At 37.7% G+C, this 20,597-nt stretch overlaps 1 protein-coding gene across 1 annotated transcript in view; it reads left to right on the top strand.

Moving 5' to 3' along the window:
• The window catches only part of ctnnbl1 (catenin, beta like 1), a 90,946-nt gene extending 70,820 nt beyond the window's left edge, over nucleotides 1–20,126 (top strand). Inside the window, exons 14-16 of the mRNA XM_032568534.1 lie at nucleotides 3,619–3,756; nucleotides 5,720–5,792; nucleotides 19,639–20,126. Of these exons, the coding sequence (XP_032424425.1) occupies nucleotides 3,619–3,756; nucleotides 5,720–5,792; nucleotides 19,639–19,727 (300 nt within the window). The 3' untranslated portion in view covers nucleotides 19,728–20,126. The remainder of the gene's footprint in view (nucleotides 1–3,618; nucleotides 3,757–5,719; nucleotides 5,793–19,638) is intronic.
• Nucleotides 20,127–20,597: the final 471 nt, after the last annotated feature.

The following is a 20,597-nucleotide window of genomic DNA, read 5'->3' as shown; positions in this document are numbered from 1 at the left end:
GTGTGTAACCTCTGTCTGGAAAAAAGAAGAGATTTTTAGGAGTAAATCATAACAAAATATGGTAAAGAAAACATAAGTTTCTTAAAATAATTTTTTTCCGTTTTATTTAATTAAATTTCCATTAATCCTTGATCGATGTTATTTTCTTAATAAAATGTCCATTTGTTTGCAGCTGAGAGTGAAATAATAAAAATGAAAGCAGGTTAAATTATTCAAAGTGATTATCAGAAAATGCATCCATTCATGTAGATTTTCTTTCTGAGAAACTGACCAGAGCACGTGTTTGTGTCTGGTCTGTCCATCTCCCTCTGTGATTACATGGATTCATTATTCCTTAACTGCTTTTAAATCAGTGTTAGTTTTCCAATTTTGCTACAAACTACTGAGACGGACCTGAGTGTTTCTAACGAATGGGAAAAGAAAACAATTTTATGTTCACATGGCATGAATTCATTTTGTGTGCATCCTTATCAGGCAACCAGGCACAGATGTGAAACTATTTTACAAAGCGATATCGGTGCTCTTTGTCATAACACAGAACTCAAGGCCACTGCTGTACCCAGAGGAAGTAAAACAAGATAAATGTCTCATTTATTGGCCTTATTAATTGTTTTTGCTATAATTGTTTCCATTGTTTTGCTAATAATTAAAAGAAGCTGACACTAAGTTTTTATTTTGCGGAGTTGTTCAGAGTGGGTTAGTTAGAATGAAATGATTAAGAAATAACAGTTTTAAACTCAAACCCCACAAATATGCATCTGAGTGTTCCACTCAGAGTTTTACCGTTTCTATTATCGTCCCCACAAAGATCATAATGTGCTGGATTACAGTGAACCCTCATTATAACGCGGTTCACCTTTCACGGCCCCGCTGCTTCGCGGAGTTTTTTGTAAATTTTTTTACCACAGTGTTCTGCGTCCTGATTGGCTAAACAGTCACTGCGCTTCTTCTCTACCTGTGTGCCAATAACGTTACGGTATTTAAATATATGTAATACAGCTTGGCAAATTTTGGCAAATATTTGTGCCCAGAAGAAAAAAGAGCGACAACAACTACCGATAACTATGTTCTTCTTTCGAAGAAACTCACCTGCACCACAGGCTTCAGAAGAAAAAGACACTAGAGAGCGGAGTCAGGCCGCAGCGTCACAGTCAGAGGAACAGTGAAATACACGAGTCACAATTTTTCTTACTGTACTTCGTATTGATGATTCAAATTATTATTTTACTGTAATTATTTGTAAGAAAGCGTTCCATTTGTTAAAAAAATGCTTAGGTCTGAAAACAGGTTTTGTTCTTTGGTTTCAATGTAGAGTATTTAATTATGCTGTATAATAATTGTAAAAAATAAAGGTAACTACTTCACGGATTTTGCCTATCACTGGTTCTTTTCGGAACGCAAGCCCCGCGAAAAACGAGGGTACACTGTATACAGTATCTCATAGCGATGCACAATCCACTTTTTTCTCTTCTGATACCGATGTCTGAGGTTTAATATCACTCATTACCAGTCCAATACAGAAAATCAGTGAAATTGACTTCAAATGCTTTGTTTTTAAAATTTATGTGATAACTCTGCACCAGTACAGCTCACTGAAATAAATCTATAACTTCACAAGCAAACAGTTAAAAACATCAGGACTGATACAGATATTGATATTGACATTGGATCAGTGCTCCTTAGTAACCCAAGAGAAAAGAAGAACCACAAAGAAAGGAAGAAAGGATTTTTTTTTTTCTCCAGAATATCATTGCAGTTTTTGTACCAGAACACCTGCACTGTGAAAACATCAGATCTGTTTAAGAATGAATTCATTATTTATGAAGGAGTCCTCTGATGTTTTTGATTATGTTTAGTGGCATCGTTGTAATTATAATTCTAAACATCATGGGTTATGGAGATACTTCTTTGAGAACTGGCATTTTAATTGCATGATCTTTGTTTACTCTAAGAACACACTATTAAAAAGAATAAAAGAAAAAAGGAGATTGTTTTGGTTTGATTCATACTCTGACATAATTCACAAGATTGAGAAAGATCCTAAATAAGGACCAATCTGTGGAATCACACTGATTTAAATCTATAATTGTTCAAATTATTGATTTGAAATTTATTGATGAAATTTATTATTTGTTTTGTAGGTTTTGTCATTAATTAGTCACGATAATTGCATTTTTGTCAGCAGCTTTATACCTCACAGTCTTCTAAGTCTTGGCTAGTATACTTTTAGAAAAGAGATTTTTAATCTCAAATAGATCTTCCTCGAGAAATACAGGTTGATAATAATAAAAATCTTGCACTTATGTTTGGAAAATAAAAAGTGAAATACTTGTATGCTTTTTACTGGACAGCAAGTTCTGCCTTGTAGCTCTAAAGTGCTACACTTCTCTCTGTGTTACCTTACACTGGCATTGAAAATTACTGGAAATTAAATTTTTAAATCTTCTGCATAAAATGTGTTTTTGCTCTGTTCTGCATGAATAACCAAAAAGATCATCATCATGATGATAATCATCATAATACGCTGCATTCACATGTACTCTGGCATCTAATATTTAAACACTCTTTCAGGTGCGTTTTTGTTGTAATTAATCAAAATTAAATTCCTAATTTAAGAAAATTTATATTTGAGGGTTGAGAATTTTTATTTGTTCTGGTACTTTTTCTAAATAATGAACTTACCCGTATGTTATTATGCAGGGCTTCCCACATCACCCCCCGGCAGGCTAAGCACAGTTTGTTTATTTTAAATAAGCTTTTTAAACACCACTGACAGTAAAGACGGGTCAAACTAGGTTTATAGTTGACTCATTGAACTTGGTGTGGGGGTCTGCACCAGTCGCATCGTCCCGTCTCCTACCCACTGGCTTCACGCGCTGTTATTTCCAAATTATGATGCCTCATCATACACCTCCAAATTTTTGTAACTATTAACACAAAACCCTCATTACATGAGGTACTTCTCAGTGAAACGCAGGTAAAAATGTTGTTAAATGACTAATAGAGGAGTTTCAGAAAGAACAGGAGCTTCTTAAAGAGACAGACCCAATTTCAAGGCATAAATTGATAAAGACACATGTCTTTTAAGTGATATTTTATTACTTAAAATTTTTATAACTGAAGGTAGCACAGTTGGTTGGTTTTTGCTGTGAAAAGATTCTGTGTGCCTGGAAATCTCATGCTACTGTCCCTTTAGCCGTCTGACAGCTGGTGTGCCATTCCAGCAGGTCTCAGCCTCTCCATTCTCAGATTTACTTTTTAGTCTCTAATGATGATTAATGTGGTCTGCACGCTTATTGGCAGCATTGTCCTATTGGCATACTGACAGCACTGTTGAGATGAATAACTATGCAAGGATGCCGATACACGTTAGTCAGGTCCTTTTTTTTTGGTATTTTTCTGTGAAATCTATTGATTCTGCATCTGTTAAACTGTGAAAAATGGATTTGTGGAAAAGGCTTGTAAACCACATCTAAATTACTCCAGATTTGTCTTTTTTGCTAAAACGTCCCATAACCAAATGAACAGCAAATGGGGATTTATTAACAGCTTTTTGAAAGGAAAAAAAACAACAAATCTCCACCATGTTGTGTGTTGCTGTACCGGCTGCGTTTGCAGGAGATGGTCCGTCGGGGGGAGATCCTGGACGACAGCATGGAGGATGAGTTCTACCTTCGCCGTCTAGACGCTGGACTGTTTGTTCTGCAGCTGCTGTGCTATATTATGGTGGAGATCAGCAGCTCAGGGGTCTCACAGGTACACACACACACTATCTGGCTTTTTAAATGACTTTTCTCACCAATCAATTATCATTAAGGCTTTCGATCACGCGGCCGGTGGAAGCGGACAGCCATCAGATTGTTTGTATGGTTGTTTTACTCAATTAGCTCACACATCTCACACTTAATCAGAGCTAACTGAATTCGTGGATGACTATTTTGTTTATGAAACTTTTTTTTACGTTGATCCTGTTCATTTTACGCTTTTTAAAGTAAAGTAAAAATCATTAAGTTCTTTAATTCTTCTTTATTAGACCAACAGTTAGTCTGATATTGACCGAGCCTCTGTGTTTTTATTAGTTCTATTGATCGGTTGGTGTGTGTCATTGAAGTGAAATTGAAGAAGCAGTTCTGCTCACTTTGTGTGTCAGGAGATGCAAATCACACCGATCCAGCATATTTCACACAAAGATGGTACACATTGCTTAAATAGTTCGATTTTTATTTTAAAGGGGGCCTATTATGCAGAATTTATATTTAGCCTTAATGTATTCTTCCATTTGAGTCTCAACTGCTTATAAAAACAGCTCAGCACTTAAAAAAAATTATGCAGCTGTTTTTTAGCAATAAGTTGATGTTTATTGGTGTTTGAAAATTCTGAAAGTTCCAAAAGTTTCCCTATTGTTGAGTCACAACCAGTGGGCGCTGCGCTGTTGCCTAGCAACCCCAGCTGAGCTCCAGCTGGTTTTACTGCACTTTACAACGTAAAAGACATTTTTTGTGGTTGACTTATCACCACTTGCTGCATACTTATTGGTTGTGCAGGAGGTTCCACTTCTGTTTTTCAAAGATGTACAGTTGTATAGTTGCACATCTGTTTGCAGCCATTTTCAGGTGCAAGTGTAAACAGTGAGTTGGGGGTGGGGTGGCCAGCAGTAGCTTATTTGGATTTAAAGTGACAGGCTCAATCTGAAAGGAGCTCAAAATAATCAGAACTGAGCAAACTGAAATCTATTTAAGAATGATTTTATGCACACAAAAAAATCATTCTTGCCTAAATCTAATAATGATTTCTTAAATTTCTAAGAAATCTAATGTTCAACACAAAAATTGTATCGAACATGTATTGTATAGCACATAGACCTATCCTAATCTGTTTAAGGAACAAGATTCTGGCCCATTGGAACAATTTATAGCTGAAATGAGAACATAAAATATATGTAATAAAAAATACTGACTGAATACTGAGTGTCAGCTGGATTAATATATAATTAACACATAAAAGTAAGGACATTTGTGCCTGGTCAGCTGTTTCCTTATTGTAACTGTGCTTTTTGGAAATAAATTTCATATCATTGTAAGATGGCTTTAATGGTGCCACATTGGTTAGGAAAATTAATTCTGGGTTCAGGATGTTGGTTGTGCCAATGAAACTCTTCCACGACATGTTGAACATGTTGGTGTAAATATACTAAAATTTTCATATTAATTTAAATTTTGTCATTTGTGATATAAAATTTTCTATATCCTATTATGATTTTTATAGCCTATTATAATTTTTACCAATAGATATGAAATTTTTTTCACCTGCGCAATGCATGTCGGACAGGAAGTTAATAGAGAACTAAAGACTGTAAACAAAATGCAGGAAGTCAGGGTCACTTTATTTACCTTTATAAATATTAAACAACAAGTATTTCTATATTACCAGTATTGCATGTCAATACTTTAATGTTTCGATATGACGTCTGAAGGTTTCCAGTAAGGGAGATGCTGCGCCTCACCATATATTGAATGTGGGAGCGTTAGCAACAATAGCTTTTATGCTAACAGCTGGTCAGTGAAGGCACCAAATAATAGACAGACCTGGAAGTTCCTGTTCATTTTTTCTGTGCCAAGCGAGCTGCAGAAGCTAAAGCAGCTTACCTCAGAAAACAGATTAATTTTTTTAAAAACTTCTTAAAAACAATAATGTTGTTTTTGTTTTTTCTTTCTTCTAGTTGCAGCAGCGGGTTCATCAGATTCTTAATATAAGAGGAGGCTCGGTCAAAGTAGTTCGCCACATCATGAGGGGTGAGTACAGCTCAGTGTCTGCTAACAAGTTCTGAAAAGATTTTCACAGTGTCTCTCTTTCACTAATTCAGTGTTTCAGTTCTGTTTTCACTCCTTTTTCTAAAGTCACTCAAACACATAGATGCTTCCAATGCAATGTTTTTCTCAGTGATGATCACGCTGTCTCTGAGGGAGATTCCTCACACCTTCACCCCTGTAAGAATTCCCTCCTTTAGCATTAAATTATGTAAAATTATGGTGTCATGGAAATTTCTGCATGTTTACTGAAAAGCCGCAGAACAATGTTAGATTATTTTCTTTCTTTGCACTGATAACCAATAATATCAACATCTGTAATTGCTTCATTTTAGGGCTGCAGCTACCAATTACTTTAGTAATCAACTATTCTGATGATTAATCAAATAATTGATTAATCTAATAGTTGATTTGATTAATCCATTACTTAATTACTTCATTAATCAAATAAGTGATTGTCAGATGAAAACTCTACAGATATACAAATAAAATGAAAATAAACACATAATTCAAGTCATTTATAAGAACATTTAATGCCTAAAATCCAATAAAAACAAGCCTTTAATGTATGTTTGATCATTTGTAGCAAAAGATGAATTTTTAACATGATGTGAAAAGCTCATGAGCTTTTCTGCTCGACTTAACATCAGTATTGTGTAGAACTGATCTGTTGACTATCATTTTTGATTAACTGATCAATAATTGGGCCATAAAAGGTGTCTATATAATCTTTATAATCAAATAATCACGATTAATCTGATTAGATGTTTCGGCCCTAAAATTCATGCCATACTTTTTAAAGAATGAAAATAAGTTCCCAGGGTGCTGTATACATTTTTATACTCTCAGATGTTAACAGCAGCCATGCAGTACACATCTTGTGTGTATATAGAGACCTCACAGATGGAGTGTATCACTGAGGCAGATCTGAAGTGCCTACAGTATATAAGATACAGATGGAAAAATAAAGATGTAATGCTAGTAAACACAGTAAAATACACCCAGGCAGGAGCGCTTATTGGTTTTTATCCACATTGCTGGCATTCAGATGATAAAACTCCACACTCAGACATTTCCTGGCATGTATATTTGCACTGCAGTGTAATCACAGCCTCTGTGTGAGAGTGAAACAGACTGCTTTCTGCTTTAAGATTCCCCGTCCTGCCATATTTGGTTTGTGTTTGCATTTGAAAAGATGTAGTAGCAGGTGTGTTGTTTTTGTCCCCACGCGACATCCATCCTTCCTGTTTAATCGCCGGGTACAGCTTGAGGACAACGCTCTGCTCATACACACCCTCCGGCCTTTGCGGCGTGTAAACGCAGTAGATGGAGTCATCCGTCATACTCGCCAGCGAGTGTGGCGCCTCTCCAGTCCTCAGAGCGCCGTCATGTTTGTGCACACACACAGGAAACCTGTTGTCGTCGCTTCAATGTTCATCTGCATATTTGCATACACTTGTGCCTGACTTGTCCACACAATGTTTTCACTTGGGTGTATAAATGGGTTTTCATTGTATTAATTACATACAGTATTTTCACTCCTGACCTTTTTTTCAGTGTAGATATTTCATTCATTTGGCGTTTACCAGTAAAACGAGGGATTGGCCCAATATCAAGAAATTATGAAGTCATTCTAATCTGTCTGATATAATAAAGAATATCGCTGATGACATGTTCAGTTGTGCAGGTATTTTATTTTATATCTGATGCATCCATCAGATATCAATATCTGTATCTGTGCTGATATTGAAAAAAGTTCTATATCTAGGCCTGTCGCGATAAACGATAAATCAATTAATCGTACAATAAATTAAAACTATCAACGTCATTTTAATTATCGGCATTATAGTCTCTTCCGGCCTTTTTCTCTTTCTGTTAATGACACTGAATGAAAAAAAGGCTCAACTCCGGTGCTCTCCACTGACGCCCCCTTCCCCATTTCCTCAGTGTAAAGCCCAGCGCACAAGACACGATCTTAGAGCTGTCAGCCCATTTTCAAAACCTGACAGATCACACATTAGCTGACAGAAATCCTAGGTATAACTGTTCGATTGCGTTAGGTCCTGCTGTGTGGTGTCCAACAATGGGCACAAAATAATGGCTGCAAGTTCAGTTAACTCATTTTAAAACCGGGCATTAATCAATGCTTTACTACAATCTACCTGCAATGCATGTGGCTAGTGTCAGTCCTGACTGAATGAAAATCATTATAACCTATTTACGTCACCTTAACGAAGAACAGCTGAAAAGTTACTGGGTTTATCAACTGCGGCAGCAATTTCGCTCCAACTCCTCCTCTTGTCTATATTCTTTGCATGTTGAATAAACATTAATGTTGTTTCCGCATATCATCTCCAATGTCCGCTGGACTTCGGGTTGCTCCGTGTCAGCTGTTTGGGATTCCCCTCTGTAATTTCCCCTCAGAAAGCAAGGAGGGAATCCGCGCTTTCTGATTGGCTGCCTGTCACATTCAACAGGCTGCGTTAACGCTCCCAGTCGGGGAAAACCCCTGATTTAGATCAGAGCGGCAACGACGATCTACCGTAACAATCTTAGAAAGACCAACGTTCTAAGATTGTTGTAAGGGGAAAAATAGGAGCAAAAAATCGTGTAGTGTGAACTATTGCATCAGGTAGTCGATGTGCCCATCTTCTCTATTGAAATCTAATTATTACTGAAGGGCAACATAATATACAGACTTCATAATCTGCACTCTTTTGGTTGAATGCAGTATTTATTTCCACTTTGGCTTTATGTTTAGGTTTTTTTCAAGTGCGTTTTTTGTTAATGGAGACTGAGAATTAATTTTATTTTTGTTTTTGGTTGTTTTGTTTATTTTGTTTATCAGCTCAAGTGTTAAATGTTCTTTTGAAAATAAAGTGTATCTATCTTTGGCAGGAAATCACATGCATTATGACGTAATTTCCATTACATCAGTGTAAAAAGGTCTTCAAACAATATTATCGTTTATCGCAATAATTTTTGAGACAATTAATCGTTCCGCAAAATTTGTTATCGTGACAGGCCTATCTATAGGCCTGTCACGATAAACATGACAGGATCGGGCACAATGTGCCCGATCCATAAGGACAGACCTGTTAGTCTAATTCTGTGCTTTGTTCTCTGAGTGACATCATACTTTTTTTATTTTACATTATATTTAGAATTCCTAATTGCTATTTTTGAACCATTTTACAAAGGTAGTCAGCCTATTGTTGTTGTCAATTACTTTATTATTTATTTTCCATTGGTTGTTCTACTCCTAATCACACTGACTATCAAATTAAAGTTGTTTTTCCATGTTAGCTTGTGAAGCTAATGGTTTATTTCAGCGTACTGTACTAGAGCAGAGTATCAAGTACGTTTGTAATTCAGTACATATTTGTGTGTGTCTTGAAACACACTTATAAAGAAACATGTTAAGTCAGTTCGGCTGTTTTTCTGTATCAGATATCGGTACTAAACCTTAGATATCAGTTTCAGAAGTGAAAAAGGTGAATCTGTCTGTGCATCTATACAAGCTGAGAACCAGAGCATCTGATCGTTTGAATATATTTCTGCTTTTCCAGCTCGCAGTGTGAGTTCTCAGCCTTTCCAGAAGGCCAACGTGTGCAGACTTTTCCCATTTCAAGTGACCTTCCTGGTCAACTTGAAATTGCAGGAAAAGGTTAAGCACATGCAGAGTGTGCCACCAACCGAGCCGTTTTGACCCTAAATGCCTTCAGCTTACCAAATTTAAAGCTGCACCGCAGGAAGAAGACGGCTCAGCTCCAGGTGATGGCATGAAAACCCGCTGTGGCATTTTAGATCATACGAGACTCGATTTCACTGAGTTTCTTCTTCTGAGGATGAGAATAACATCCTGTGAGTTTGGGCTTTAATGGCACAAACTTAGCATATTGAAGGCTGACTGTTACAGAGATTCAATGTAACAATTCATCTCAGACATCACTTATGCTGAAGTGATGTCACTTCAGCATAAGTGATGTGATGCTCAGCTCAGAGTCTGAGCTGAGCTTTTGACAGGAAGGTGACAGAAACTTGTTGCATGTGATTCTTTTCACCCTGCAAAGCTTCACAGTTTCTTACGACTGAGTTGCTTAAAGTTCTTCCTTTCTACTTATCAGTCTTTTTATATCATCATTGTTTAGAGATGGTAACCAGAGTTTAAGACTTTGACTCGAGTTACAAAAACCTCAGACTTGGCTTTCACTGTAAAGTGGTGTGATAAGTAGCATTGAGTCCAGCTATTGCAACTTCCCAAGCTACATTTTTTTCAAGTATTTTAGATAATCTTTGGAAAAAAATTCCAATAGGAGGATTTTCTGGGAATAATTTGGAGAGACAATCCACAGAAAATAACATTTACTAGGCCGGAGATCACTGTATAATATTATTTGTGTAAAATGTCTTCAAAGAATTTACTGTGTGTGTGTGTCCCACCAGTGTGTCAAAGTCTTCCATTTACAATTCATGAAACGGAAATTTTGGAAAAAAATTATGAATAATATTTAGGCTTATCGCAGTACATATTTAATCATTTAAAAAAGTTTGCAGAGACTTCATAATCTGTTTTATTTATGGTTGGTAAAACCCAGTTCACACTACATGATTTTAGAATTGTCGGCCGATTTTCAAAACCTGAGACCACACACTAGCCGACAAAAAATTGTAGGTATAACGGGTTTGATTGTACCATGTGTGAAGTCCAGCCACACAGCAAGAGCAACACACCACACAAACCAATTTCTCTCACCGACATTCAGATTCCAGACATAAAATCCTGTAAAACCCACTGTATCACATGTGAATTTAGAGTAAATAAACACAACTGGCGACGTAGAAGCAATAGCGATAGTTTGACAGCTTATTTTAAGCAATAAAAGATGCAACAAAAAGAAAAGCCGTTGGATAAAAGAGTGGTGAGTGCGCAAGCAGCGGCTCTATTTGCTGCTCTATGCTATGGAGGTGAGTTATGTTTCTCCATCATTACCATTTGTGTGTTTAAATTGTTTCCTGTTCTGTCGTTTCTTTAAGCTTCATCAGTTAATTAGTAGTTGCCGTTTTAATGTTTACAATTACGTTGACAACAATGGGCACAAAATAATGGCTACAAGTTCAGTAAACTAATTTTAAAACCAGGCATTAATCAATGTTTTACTACAATCTACCTGCAATGAATGTGGCTAGTGTCAGCATCAAGCCCTGACTGAATGAATAACATTTTCATTATAACCTATTTATGTTAACAATGAACAGCTGAAAAGTTACCGGGTTTATCAACTGCGGTACCAGTTTCGCTCCAACTCCTCCTCTTGTCATTTCTGTGGATATTCTTTGCACAAAATGTTGAATAAACATTAATATTGTTTCCACATATCATCTCCGATGTCCACCGGACTCTTGGTTGCGCCACACACTGCAGTGATGAAGTGGCCAAGACAATCCAACATGTTGAATATGACCACTCCTCATTTTAGATTGGAAAGTTTTTCCGCTTTAGACCAGTTTATGAAATGTAAATCTGATTTTACCTTTGACAAAACTATTTCAGATAGTACCTTTTGTATTTAAATACAACATCTAATGGTTGTACTTTAAAGATCTTACTGTGTTATTTTTCAGAGAATCTGTTTCTTAAAAGCACAAACAGAATTTATGACTTCATAGCTCATAGTTCTCAACAATCTCCCATCGTCTCTAGTTACTATCCCTGCTGTAGCTGTGTTGGTGCAGCTTCATTCTTGCATGTCTGTGTTTTGAATGACTTGTGTTGCTCCACCTACAGCTGCAGTCAAAGCCCCCGTACCACGTCCCCTTCCTGGAAGTGATCCCGCTAGTATTCGTGGCGGATCAGTCCTAGTCACTGACCTGAGTAATGGCAACGCTCAGCGCTGCATTGTCCTCAGCCGTGTTGCCGTGGTGACAGCAGGGAGAGGGCAGCGGCGCGTCGAAGAAAAGCCGTGGCGGAAAGTTGAAGAGTCGTAGAGTCTCTGACCTTCCTGTGCGTCTGGCTGACTTCAGAGCCTTTCATAGACACAGAGACAGAGAAACAGGTTCACAGTGACAGGCAGGCGCCTGCAAGATGCTGTGGATCCTCAAGATTTTATCGACTCTCTCTCCTTCTGTCCCTCTAGCTGCATTTAGGGCTCAGTCAGCTTTAAAGTTCAGCCATTTTTAGGCTGGTGTTGCATGTTCATGGGATAAAATCCATACAGAAGAGGATTAGGGCCACTGAAGAAAGAAAAAAACAGAAAAACAAATTCTGACTCTGAATTCTAAGTCTATGTCAAAATCCAAATCAATAACAAATTTCTCAGGTGTACGTTAATTATGTTGTTGGCATTCAACAGCCGAAACCAAGACTAAAACTATTTAGAGATGCCTTTAAAACACAATTAATGGAACATTGACCAACATATATGACGTGTATTGGTGGTAGCACTCGATAAAATGTCCTGTTTGTTTTTAAATTGGTGACCCTATGAGTTTTTGGGAACATTTTGTTTTTGTGGCACTTTGTACTGCGTTGTTGCGGGAATGTACTATTAAAATAAAACTGATTGATATATGAAACGAGCATCTGTTTAAACATGGTTCATTACTGGGCGTGCTGTGGTGGCGCAGGGGGTTAGCACGCCCCACGTTTGGAGGCCTTAGTCCTCGACGCGGACGTCGCAGGTTCGACTCCCGGTCCCGACGACCTTTGCCGCATGTCTTCCCCCCTCTCTTCACCCTCCTTCCTGTCTGCCTACTGTGGAAAAAATACGAGCCACTAGCGCCGCAAAAACTCTTCGGAGAAAAAAAACAAAAAAAAAACATGGTTCATTACTTATTGATGTAAAAAACAGAAGGTCTCTACAATTGATCAGGGTTTTAAAGTAAATACAAAGTTTAAAAAAATGTTTTCCACAAGTTAAAAATAAAAAACACTCTGACACAAGTCTATTCATTTCTAATACTAATGTATAATTATGAATATTTATAACCCTTAGATCGATGGTGAAGCTTATGTGAACAAGACCAGCATTACGCTAAGCCAGCCTACACTGGAAGAAATTTAATACAAGAATCATTAACAAAACATGTTAATATTAATCAAAATGTGATTGATATTAAAAAGTAATGACATAACTATTTCTTCAGGATATGTAAACCTGATTTTTTTTTTCCAGTGACCCTTTAGTCCAACATTTCAGGACTGTTCATTTAAGTACTGCTGCCTCCACTTTCATAAGTTAGTTTTGATGATGGTGGCAGGTCATAATTTAATTCTCCTCTGAACAGTCAATGATACAGCGACCTCCGTCTTCTGGCGTTGGTGGCTGTCACTGTTTGCCTTCTGACCTGAGAACTTCTCAGGAAGCCCATCACGTTCCCAGCAGCAATGCTTCCTGTTTTTTTGTTTTTTTTTTGCTGCTTTTATAAAGGTTATGCTTGAAATTAAAACCTCCAATAACTCCAATTGGAGCCTGACTCTTTAAATGTCATTTTACTGCCTATGTGGGGGACAAATGTATGCATGAAAAGAAAAAAAGTATGTTTGTTGCCCTATTTTAGACAGACAGCTGCTTTCTTCTTGTCGACGGTAACGATGAATTGAATTGGTCTGGGTTCTACAGGTTAAGATAACGATTCTACAGTTTGGTTTGATAAAATTTTATCCACAGTCATGGAAAAACATTTAGGAAGTGACAGAAATGTTTGTTGTGACTTTTTTTATATGGTCACTTGGTATAGTGACAGATTTGTATCAGTTTTGACATTTTTATTAGCAACTGCATCCAATTTATTGAAAAGTCACAGCACTAATGTTTTTCCTAGCTGTCATTTTACTCTCATATGCTGGATTAAATCCTGACTGATATTCATACCTGTTAGTACGGTACTCTGTTCGATTGGGGACCAAAATTGCAACATTTGATCCATTTTCAGCTGCTGTGGTTTTCTTTCACACTGCATTGTGTGAATGGAACCAAATTGTTTGAAAAACTGTTCCCCTCCTTGCCTGTAGGGGCGCTGCACCCAGAGCCTCTAAATGAAACAACACGAAAACCTCAGAAGAAGACACTGAGTTCAACTTCCTTCTTCATGAAATGTAAAAAAATAGAGTGGCTCCAGATTTTAGAGGTTGTAAGATTTCTCTGTCGTGAAATCTTACATGAACCATTTCTGCCATTAGTGCTAGACACGCCTGTTTGTTTTGGTTGTATTTACCCAGAATGCCCTATGTTATAGTCCTCTTCCTGGTTTTGGAGCGGTCTCCAGTTCACTTATATCAACATGTTCATCCGAACCACACTAGAGTTCACTTCAAACTAACCCTAGACCGAGGTTCTCAGGTGGACCAGAGTTTGCTGTTTTGGTCCGTATCAGAGTTTGGTTGCGTATTCACATGAACCGAACTTCATAGGCAAATGGACCGGAGTTTGATCAAAGCGTACTGAACAGGGCTGGTTTGGGAGCAGGGCATTTTGGGAGGTAACCACAGGTTTTGTAAGGAGTTTTCTGACCACAACTCTACAGATTTACCATTTTGTTGCCACTTATTGTTGCCCTTTTGCATTTCACACAATGCTCCCTTATGACTGAGTTGCTTCTAGGTTGTTGGACGACATTTCGATCCCACACTTTATTCGTGTCAGAGTTTGGGGGCAGAACTTTGACTAAGTCCTTTCTATGTGTATCATTCAGGATGTTTCAGTGATGATGCAGTTTGACACAACTCAACTTTTCTCCCTTGTCCAAATGATCAAAAGTGGGATTCATCAGAGGAAATCAATTGAACCAATCTTTTGCTGTCCATTCCTGTAGTTCCTGCAGAATTTCTGTCTTTGCCTAAAAATCTTCACCTCACTCGCCATGCTGATGATGCTCAGCTTTTGTTGCGCCCAATACAGTGATTTCTGCGCCAGTAGCAGCAAAATTAACTGACAACTTACTGAATTGGGACGTCTTGGTATTCGTTGGACGTTTTTGGATGTTGTGGGTCTTTGGAGTAGGGCTGTTGTAAATGAATATTTTAATAATCGAGTAATCTATCGATTATTCTTACGATTAATCGAGGAATTGGATAGAAAAAAAACGATAAAATAAAATATTCTGGGATAACACCAGTTTTACTATCGGATATCAATATCAGTCCTTTTTTTCCATTTTTGAGCATCCCTAACGGTTACTTTTTTGTAGTTTACTAACCTGTAATAATAGCTCACTTTCTAAGTTAACCAGAAGAAAAGTTATACAAAAATCTGAAATTATATTCAATTTAATATTAAAGAGGCAGGCTACAAATACGCTTATAAAAAATGTATATGCTCCAGCTTTTAGTTTATGTAATCATCTTCAGTCAATTTAATAGATGAATTCTCACCTTGCCCCATACCTGTCAAGCTTTGGGTTTGAGAATATGGGAAATGTCGCCTGGAGTTGGGGGCCTGAAGTGGTGGAGGGCAGGTGAACGAACGAACGTAAGATGGGGGTGGACAGGAGGAAATAGATCAGGGGATAGATGAATTTAAGTCCGGGGGGGGAAAGACGACCGGTAGTAGACCAGGGGACTAACGTAAGAACGGGGGGAGCAATACGGGATATTTACGGCACCTTCATTCGTCACACTCAGAAACTCATTTACCAGCTATCTGTCGCCACGATTCTTTCAGCCACAAGTTTGTTCAGACCGGGATGATATGAAATTTCTTGTGTGGTGTAAGTGTAAAGCTACACTTACACGGTAACCATCAACTACTCTGCCACCTGCCGTGTTCAATCTATCTGCTCACCTCTATAAATACTCCTGCAGGGCTCTTCCCACCGTCCGCTCTGAACCAGCAGCTCCCAGAGGAGAAAGGCTGCTGTACTCCAGGCATCGCGCCAGTCATTTTAAGGATGCCTATTGGTCCCCCAAAAGCGATGAAAACCCAGGGATTATCATTAATCAATAAAATCCCCACGAGCCGAACTTGAAAATTGGACATTATGCCGCCAACACTTCACTTTCATCAACAACTCAGAGGCGGACGTCAGAGCTACGCGCAACGCAAGTAATGTCCTGGCCGGAACACGGTGCGCTAAATAATAAAACATAATTTAATGAAGCTTTGAGGCAGGTAAATTTTCCTTGAGGAATTTTAATAATCAAGGTACTCGAATCACTCGAGGAATCGTTTCAGCACTACTTTGGAGCAACTGAATCTTAAGATCCTCAATGATCCAGAAGGTGTTCTTTTCAAGCAACCTTGTGACTTCAGCTGGACTTTCTGAAATGATTCCACTGAAAAGAAGTTTGCCAGTCATTTATTTCATGGCCAAAAATACAGTTTAAATAGTTTCTTGTCGGTCGATCTGATCGGTAAAGAGATTGACCAGTAGATCTATGTCCTCAGCCTGATCTATGGTCACCAACCCTGGGTAGTGACCAAGCAAGCGAGATCACAGGCAGAAAAGTCAATTTCCTCCACCATTGAAATAGTCTGAAATACAGTTACTGCAGTGAATATTTCATCACACTTTCCTTAATATTAAAAAAAACCCAGTATTATTTGTTCCCAATATCTGGAAAGTCTTTTCTTAGTCCCATTTCATCTGCCATTATCTTTTATTTACAGGCTTACAATGTAAAAAAGCATCTCTGCCTGCAGGGCAAAAAAAAGCAGAAAATGACAGCCGTTCCTCGTTCTCCTAAACCCTGCTGGCTTTAGTCAGGAAGCTCCCTTTATTCTATTGTCTCTGCAGTGTCTCCCAGAGAAAAACTGTTTTTTTCTTCTTCTTCCATCTCTCTGTCTCTGGGTTTAATGTGTAATCCCTCCTTCAGAGGCAGAGCGGATGCGCGGATTCCACCGGGGCTGCGGCAGCTGCAACTTCCTCTTTCTGCACATTAGACTCACAAATCGACCGTCGAGCGGTCTCAAAGGCCTTGTGTGGGAGGCAGAAACACAAAATGAAGAAAACAGTGGAAATGTTCAGCAGCACTGCAGAATGTAGCAGGACCTGTTTCTGGGTTTTAGAATGACAGTCAGGATATGGTTATGCTGATGTAAGGTATGCTAACAGGGAAGAAGGTTGAGACACAGAACAATAAACAGATGAAATATTCACAGAAAGCTGCTATGTATTAGTTTTGCTCCTTTTCTTAATGCCACAAAATATGAAAGTGTTTAAATTACCCAAATTGAAGCTACAAGAACTGATCTACGTCTGTTAAAAATACAAATTTGTCATTATTTGAAGATAATTTGGGATGTCAAATAGAGGAATTGCCTTGGAGACCTTCCTGTGGTCAGTTCAAGTTTGCTTTCAAGCATACTCCAGAATGAATTTGTTCAAAGTCAAAGTGACAGAGGCACAAAACAAACACAAGATCACAAATTGAAAAACACTTTTTTTGTACCTCTATCTCAATTTTTAATCTGATCTTTATTTACTTGCAGGTGATTCATTCTCAGATATCTGACAAACTGCGTGCTGCTCTTATTATTAAAAGAAGCATTAGTAAGATGTCACTTTGGTGTCTGAAAAAGACAAAATGAGGAATCAGCTGTTTGAAAAACTGACTGATTTATAGTGAATGACCTTGATTCTTCTTTGTATTCCCTCTGTGAAGTAAAATATTAAGTCAACTGGTTATTTTTTCTGTTAATTTCTGCTGTATTCCAAACTATTTGCTGTTTGTCATTTTGATAAGTTATCATATATTTTAAATCTGATCACCTAATTATTTTAATTGGTTCAACAAAATGACTTTTTTTCTTCCTAGAAATACTTTATTATTTAGTATTTTAATTTAGTGCCCAATTTCTCATTGATTGTTTTCACAAAAAATCTAAGCGAAGGTAAAACATAAATTTCCTTTGTAGACCTGAAGTCTCACTTGGGAATGACCTTAGAGCTTTCCATGATCCATTAGCACTAAAACAACAAATGTGATCTAATTACCGTATTTTCCGCACTATAAGGCGTACCACATTATAAGGCACACCTTCAATGAATGGCCTAATTTAAAACTTTTTTTATATATAAGGCTCACCGCATTATAAGGCGCATAGAACAGACGCTACAGTAGAGGCTGGGGTTACGTTATGCATCCATTAGATGGAACTGCGCTAAAGGGAATGTCAACAAAATAGTCAGATAGGTCAGTCAAACTTTATTAATAGATTACAAACCAGCGTTCTGAAAACTCCGTTCATTCCCAAAATGAATTAACAGCTGTTTTATTATTTTCCCCAAGGTAAAGTAAGTGACGTGGTATTTTCGTGACACAGTTTATCTTTTAACAACAGCAAGGTATAACATATAGTGGAGGGGAACTTTTCCTCGATTCCATAAACACGTAAAAAACAATCTGATACTGTTACGGTAAATCTAACGTTAGTGCAATCACAATATATATCCACTTCCGCACCATTGATTCGTTCATGTTAAATTCTCTCGCTGCTGCTCTATTCCCGTGTTCTACTGAGTGACTGATCGCCTTGAGCTTAAACTCTGCGTTGTAAGCGTGTCTCTTAATAGGAGCCATTTTGGGGTCTTTACACAAAACCCAGCATGCACCGCGCGCTTCTTCTTCTACGGGGAAAAATGAAGTCGGCGGCTGCTTACTGTAGTTGCGAGACCTGTTGTGGCTCAATATTGGTCCATATATAAGGCGCACCGGATTATAAGGCGCACTCTCGGCTTTTGAGAAAATTGAAGGTTTTTAGGTGCGCCTTATAGTGCGGAAAATGCTGTACTTTTTTCAACAAAGAGCTTCTTCAGCAGTGACCTGTTGAGGCTTTGTGTGAATGGACATCTGCTAGGTCATCAGTCTACCCTATGATTATGGAGGTCATATGACCACAACATTTATTCTTTAAGAATGTATTTTTAATTGATAAAATTGGTGTTTGTAGTATACAAAGTTTCCAAGAAACTAATTAGTGGCTTTGATTATCTTTGAGCTTCATTCCATTTTAATTCTACAATCTGAGTTGTACTTTCTGAAGTTACTGACCAAAATATTGAATATTTTCATATTAAACATTTTTGGAATGTACTTTGTAAATGGCAGGACTTTATGTCATCACATTCAGAGATGGAATAAAATTAGACATAATATGACATCACAGAAAGAGTTAGTTATACAGTATGACGCTAAATTTCACACCATTAGACACTTCAGAATGGAAGCACATCCAATGCAACACTCATACTATAAAGTATAACACCGAATTCCTCACCCTTCATCCCGACACACACACATACACTATTCATAGCGAAACTACGTTAAAAGTGACACACACTTGAGAATCATGACAGCTGGATTTGATGTTCCACAAAATCTCCTACAGTTCGTCGTGTTTTGATCAATATGGTGTCGCACATGAGAAGAGAGGAAACTGGGCTTTGTGTCTTCATTATGTTGGAGTCGATTATATCGGTATAACTCAGAAAGTTACAGGAATGAAAAGTCCAAACATTGTTTGTTTTTTACTTGGTTATTGAAGAAATGTGAAGAATTTCTTTTGTTTTTTTATATAAACACTTTATTTTCAAATCACAATCTGATTTATCCGCTGTTCAACTCTTGATTTCTTAGAACGTTAAAAAAAATAAAAGCTTTCATCTCTGCCTCCTTGTGTTTTACAATCAAGTCACGACAGATCTGTCTGCAGAAGTCTAACCTCAAAGTCTGGGATCTTCACATTTTTAAAATCCTGGCCGTTCTTTGACTTGCCGCTCAGAGCGTGTCTGTCGGTTTTTCTGGTCTTAGAGATGTTCTGATTAAAAGTCTACCAGCTGAGCCTGTGCTGTCAAACCAACTAATCCCCGGTTTTTCTTTGGTCTTTTGCAGAGTACGCAGAGAGCATCGGAGATGGAAAGAGTGACGAGTTCAAAGAGGCAGAGAGGAAGAGGATCATGGACCTAGCAGACAACTTTTAGTCTTTTATTTCTCATGAAGACACAGAAACCCTTCACCACAACCAAAACACAGTTTTATTTCAGTTGAAACTTTGCTAAAACTAAAATACAAACTTCAAATAATAATAATAAAAAAAATGCTGGTTTGTTTTGATAATGTACAGAAATGAAGTACCTTAAGACTCCCTCTGTATTCTTACCTGAATCATTTACTTCAACTGTCCAGGTAAGGCAAACCCAGTCCATCCGTTCTAGTAAATAATAATTTAAAGTTTTATTCGGTTAAATTGGTTTGCTGGAACAGAAATCCAACAGGAGATCGCAACAGATAAATTAAATCCCATTTAACCCTCTCTGCTCTGTGTGTTTTGGAATTTAGCTGTAAACTATTTTCTAATAAAAGATTTTGGTATTAAACCCCCTGCCTCGTTTTGTGCAGCTTGTTTCGTTAATGTCACGGTTTACAGACTGAGACGTGCGCGGCGTCCTGATGGCAGTCTGCTGTGCGCACCAATCTCATTACACCCTCACCCCTCCCCCGTTGACTACTGTTGCACAGGAAGTGGCGGCATGAGAATCCTCTCCGAAATCCAACCTGCTTGTGCTGATTTTCTTTTTTTTTTCCCAGGAACCCACAGATGGATCTCAGCAGTGGAGGTGTTACAGTACAGCTGCATACAAACAAATCCAGTTATTCCCTCCATTTTATGTACCAGATTCTATTAGATCATTCCTATTTTTATGCTTTGAAACTAAAAAAAACAAAAAACATTTTAATTAGTTTTTCATTAGAAATCAATGAAATCAGAATATTTATATAGATGTGACCCACTTACTTGTTTTACCATCTATTTTTAGTGCCAGAAAGATTGTAGAAGGCATTTTACTAAA

This window comes from Xiphophorus hellerii, chromosome 1 (genome assembly GCF_003331165.1).
Source record: "Xiphophorus hellerii strain 12219 chromosome 1, Xiphophorus_hellerii-4.1, whole genome shotgun sequence".
Lineage (NCBI taxonomy): Eukaryota > Metazoa > Chordata > Actinopteri > Cyprinodontiformes > Poeciliidae > Xiphophorus > Xiphophorus hellerii.
This window is presented reverse-complemented; position numbering and strand designations above follow the sequence as displayed.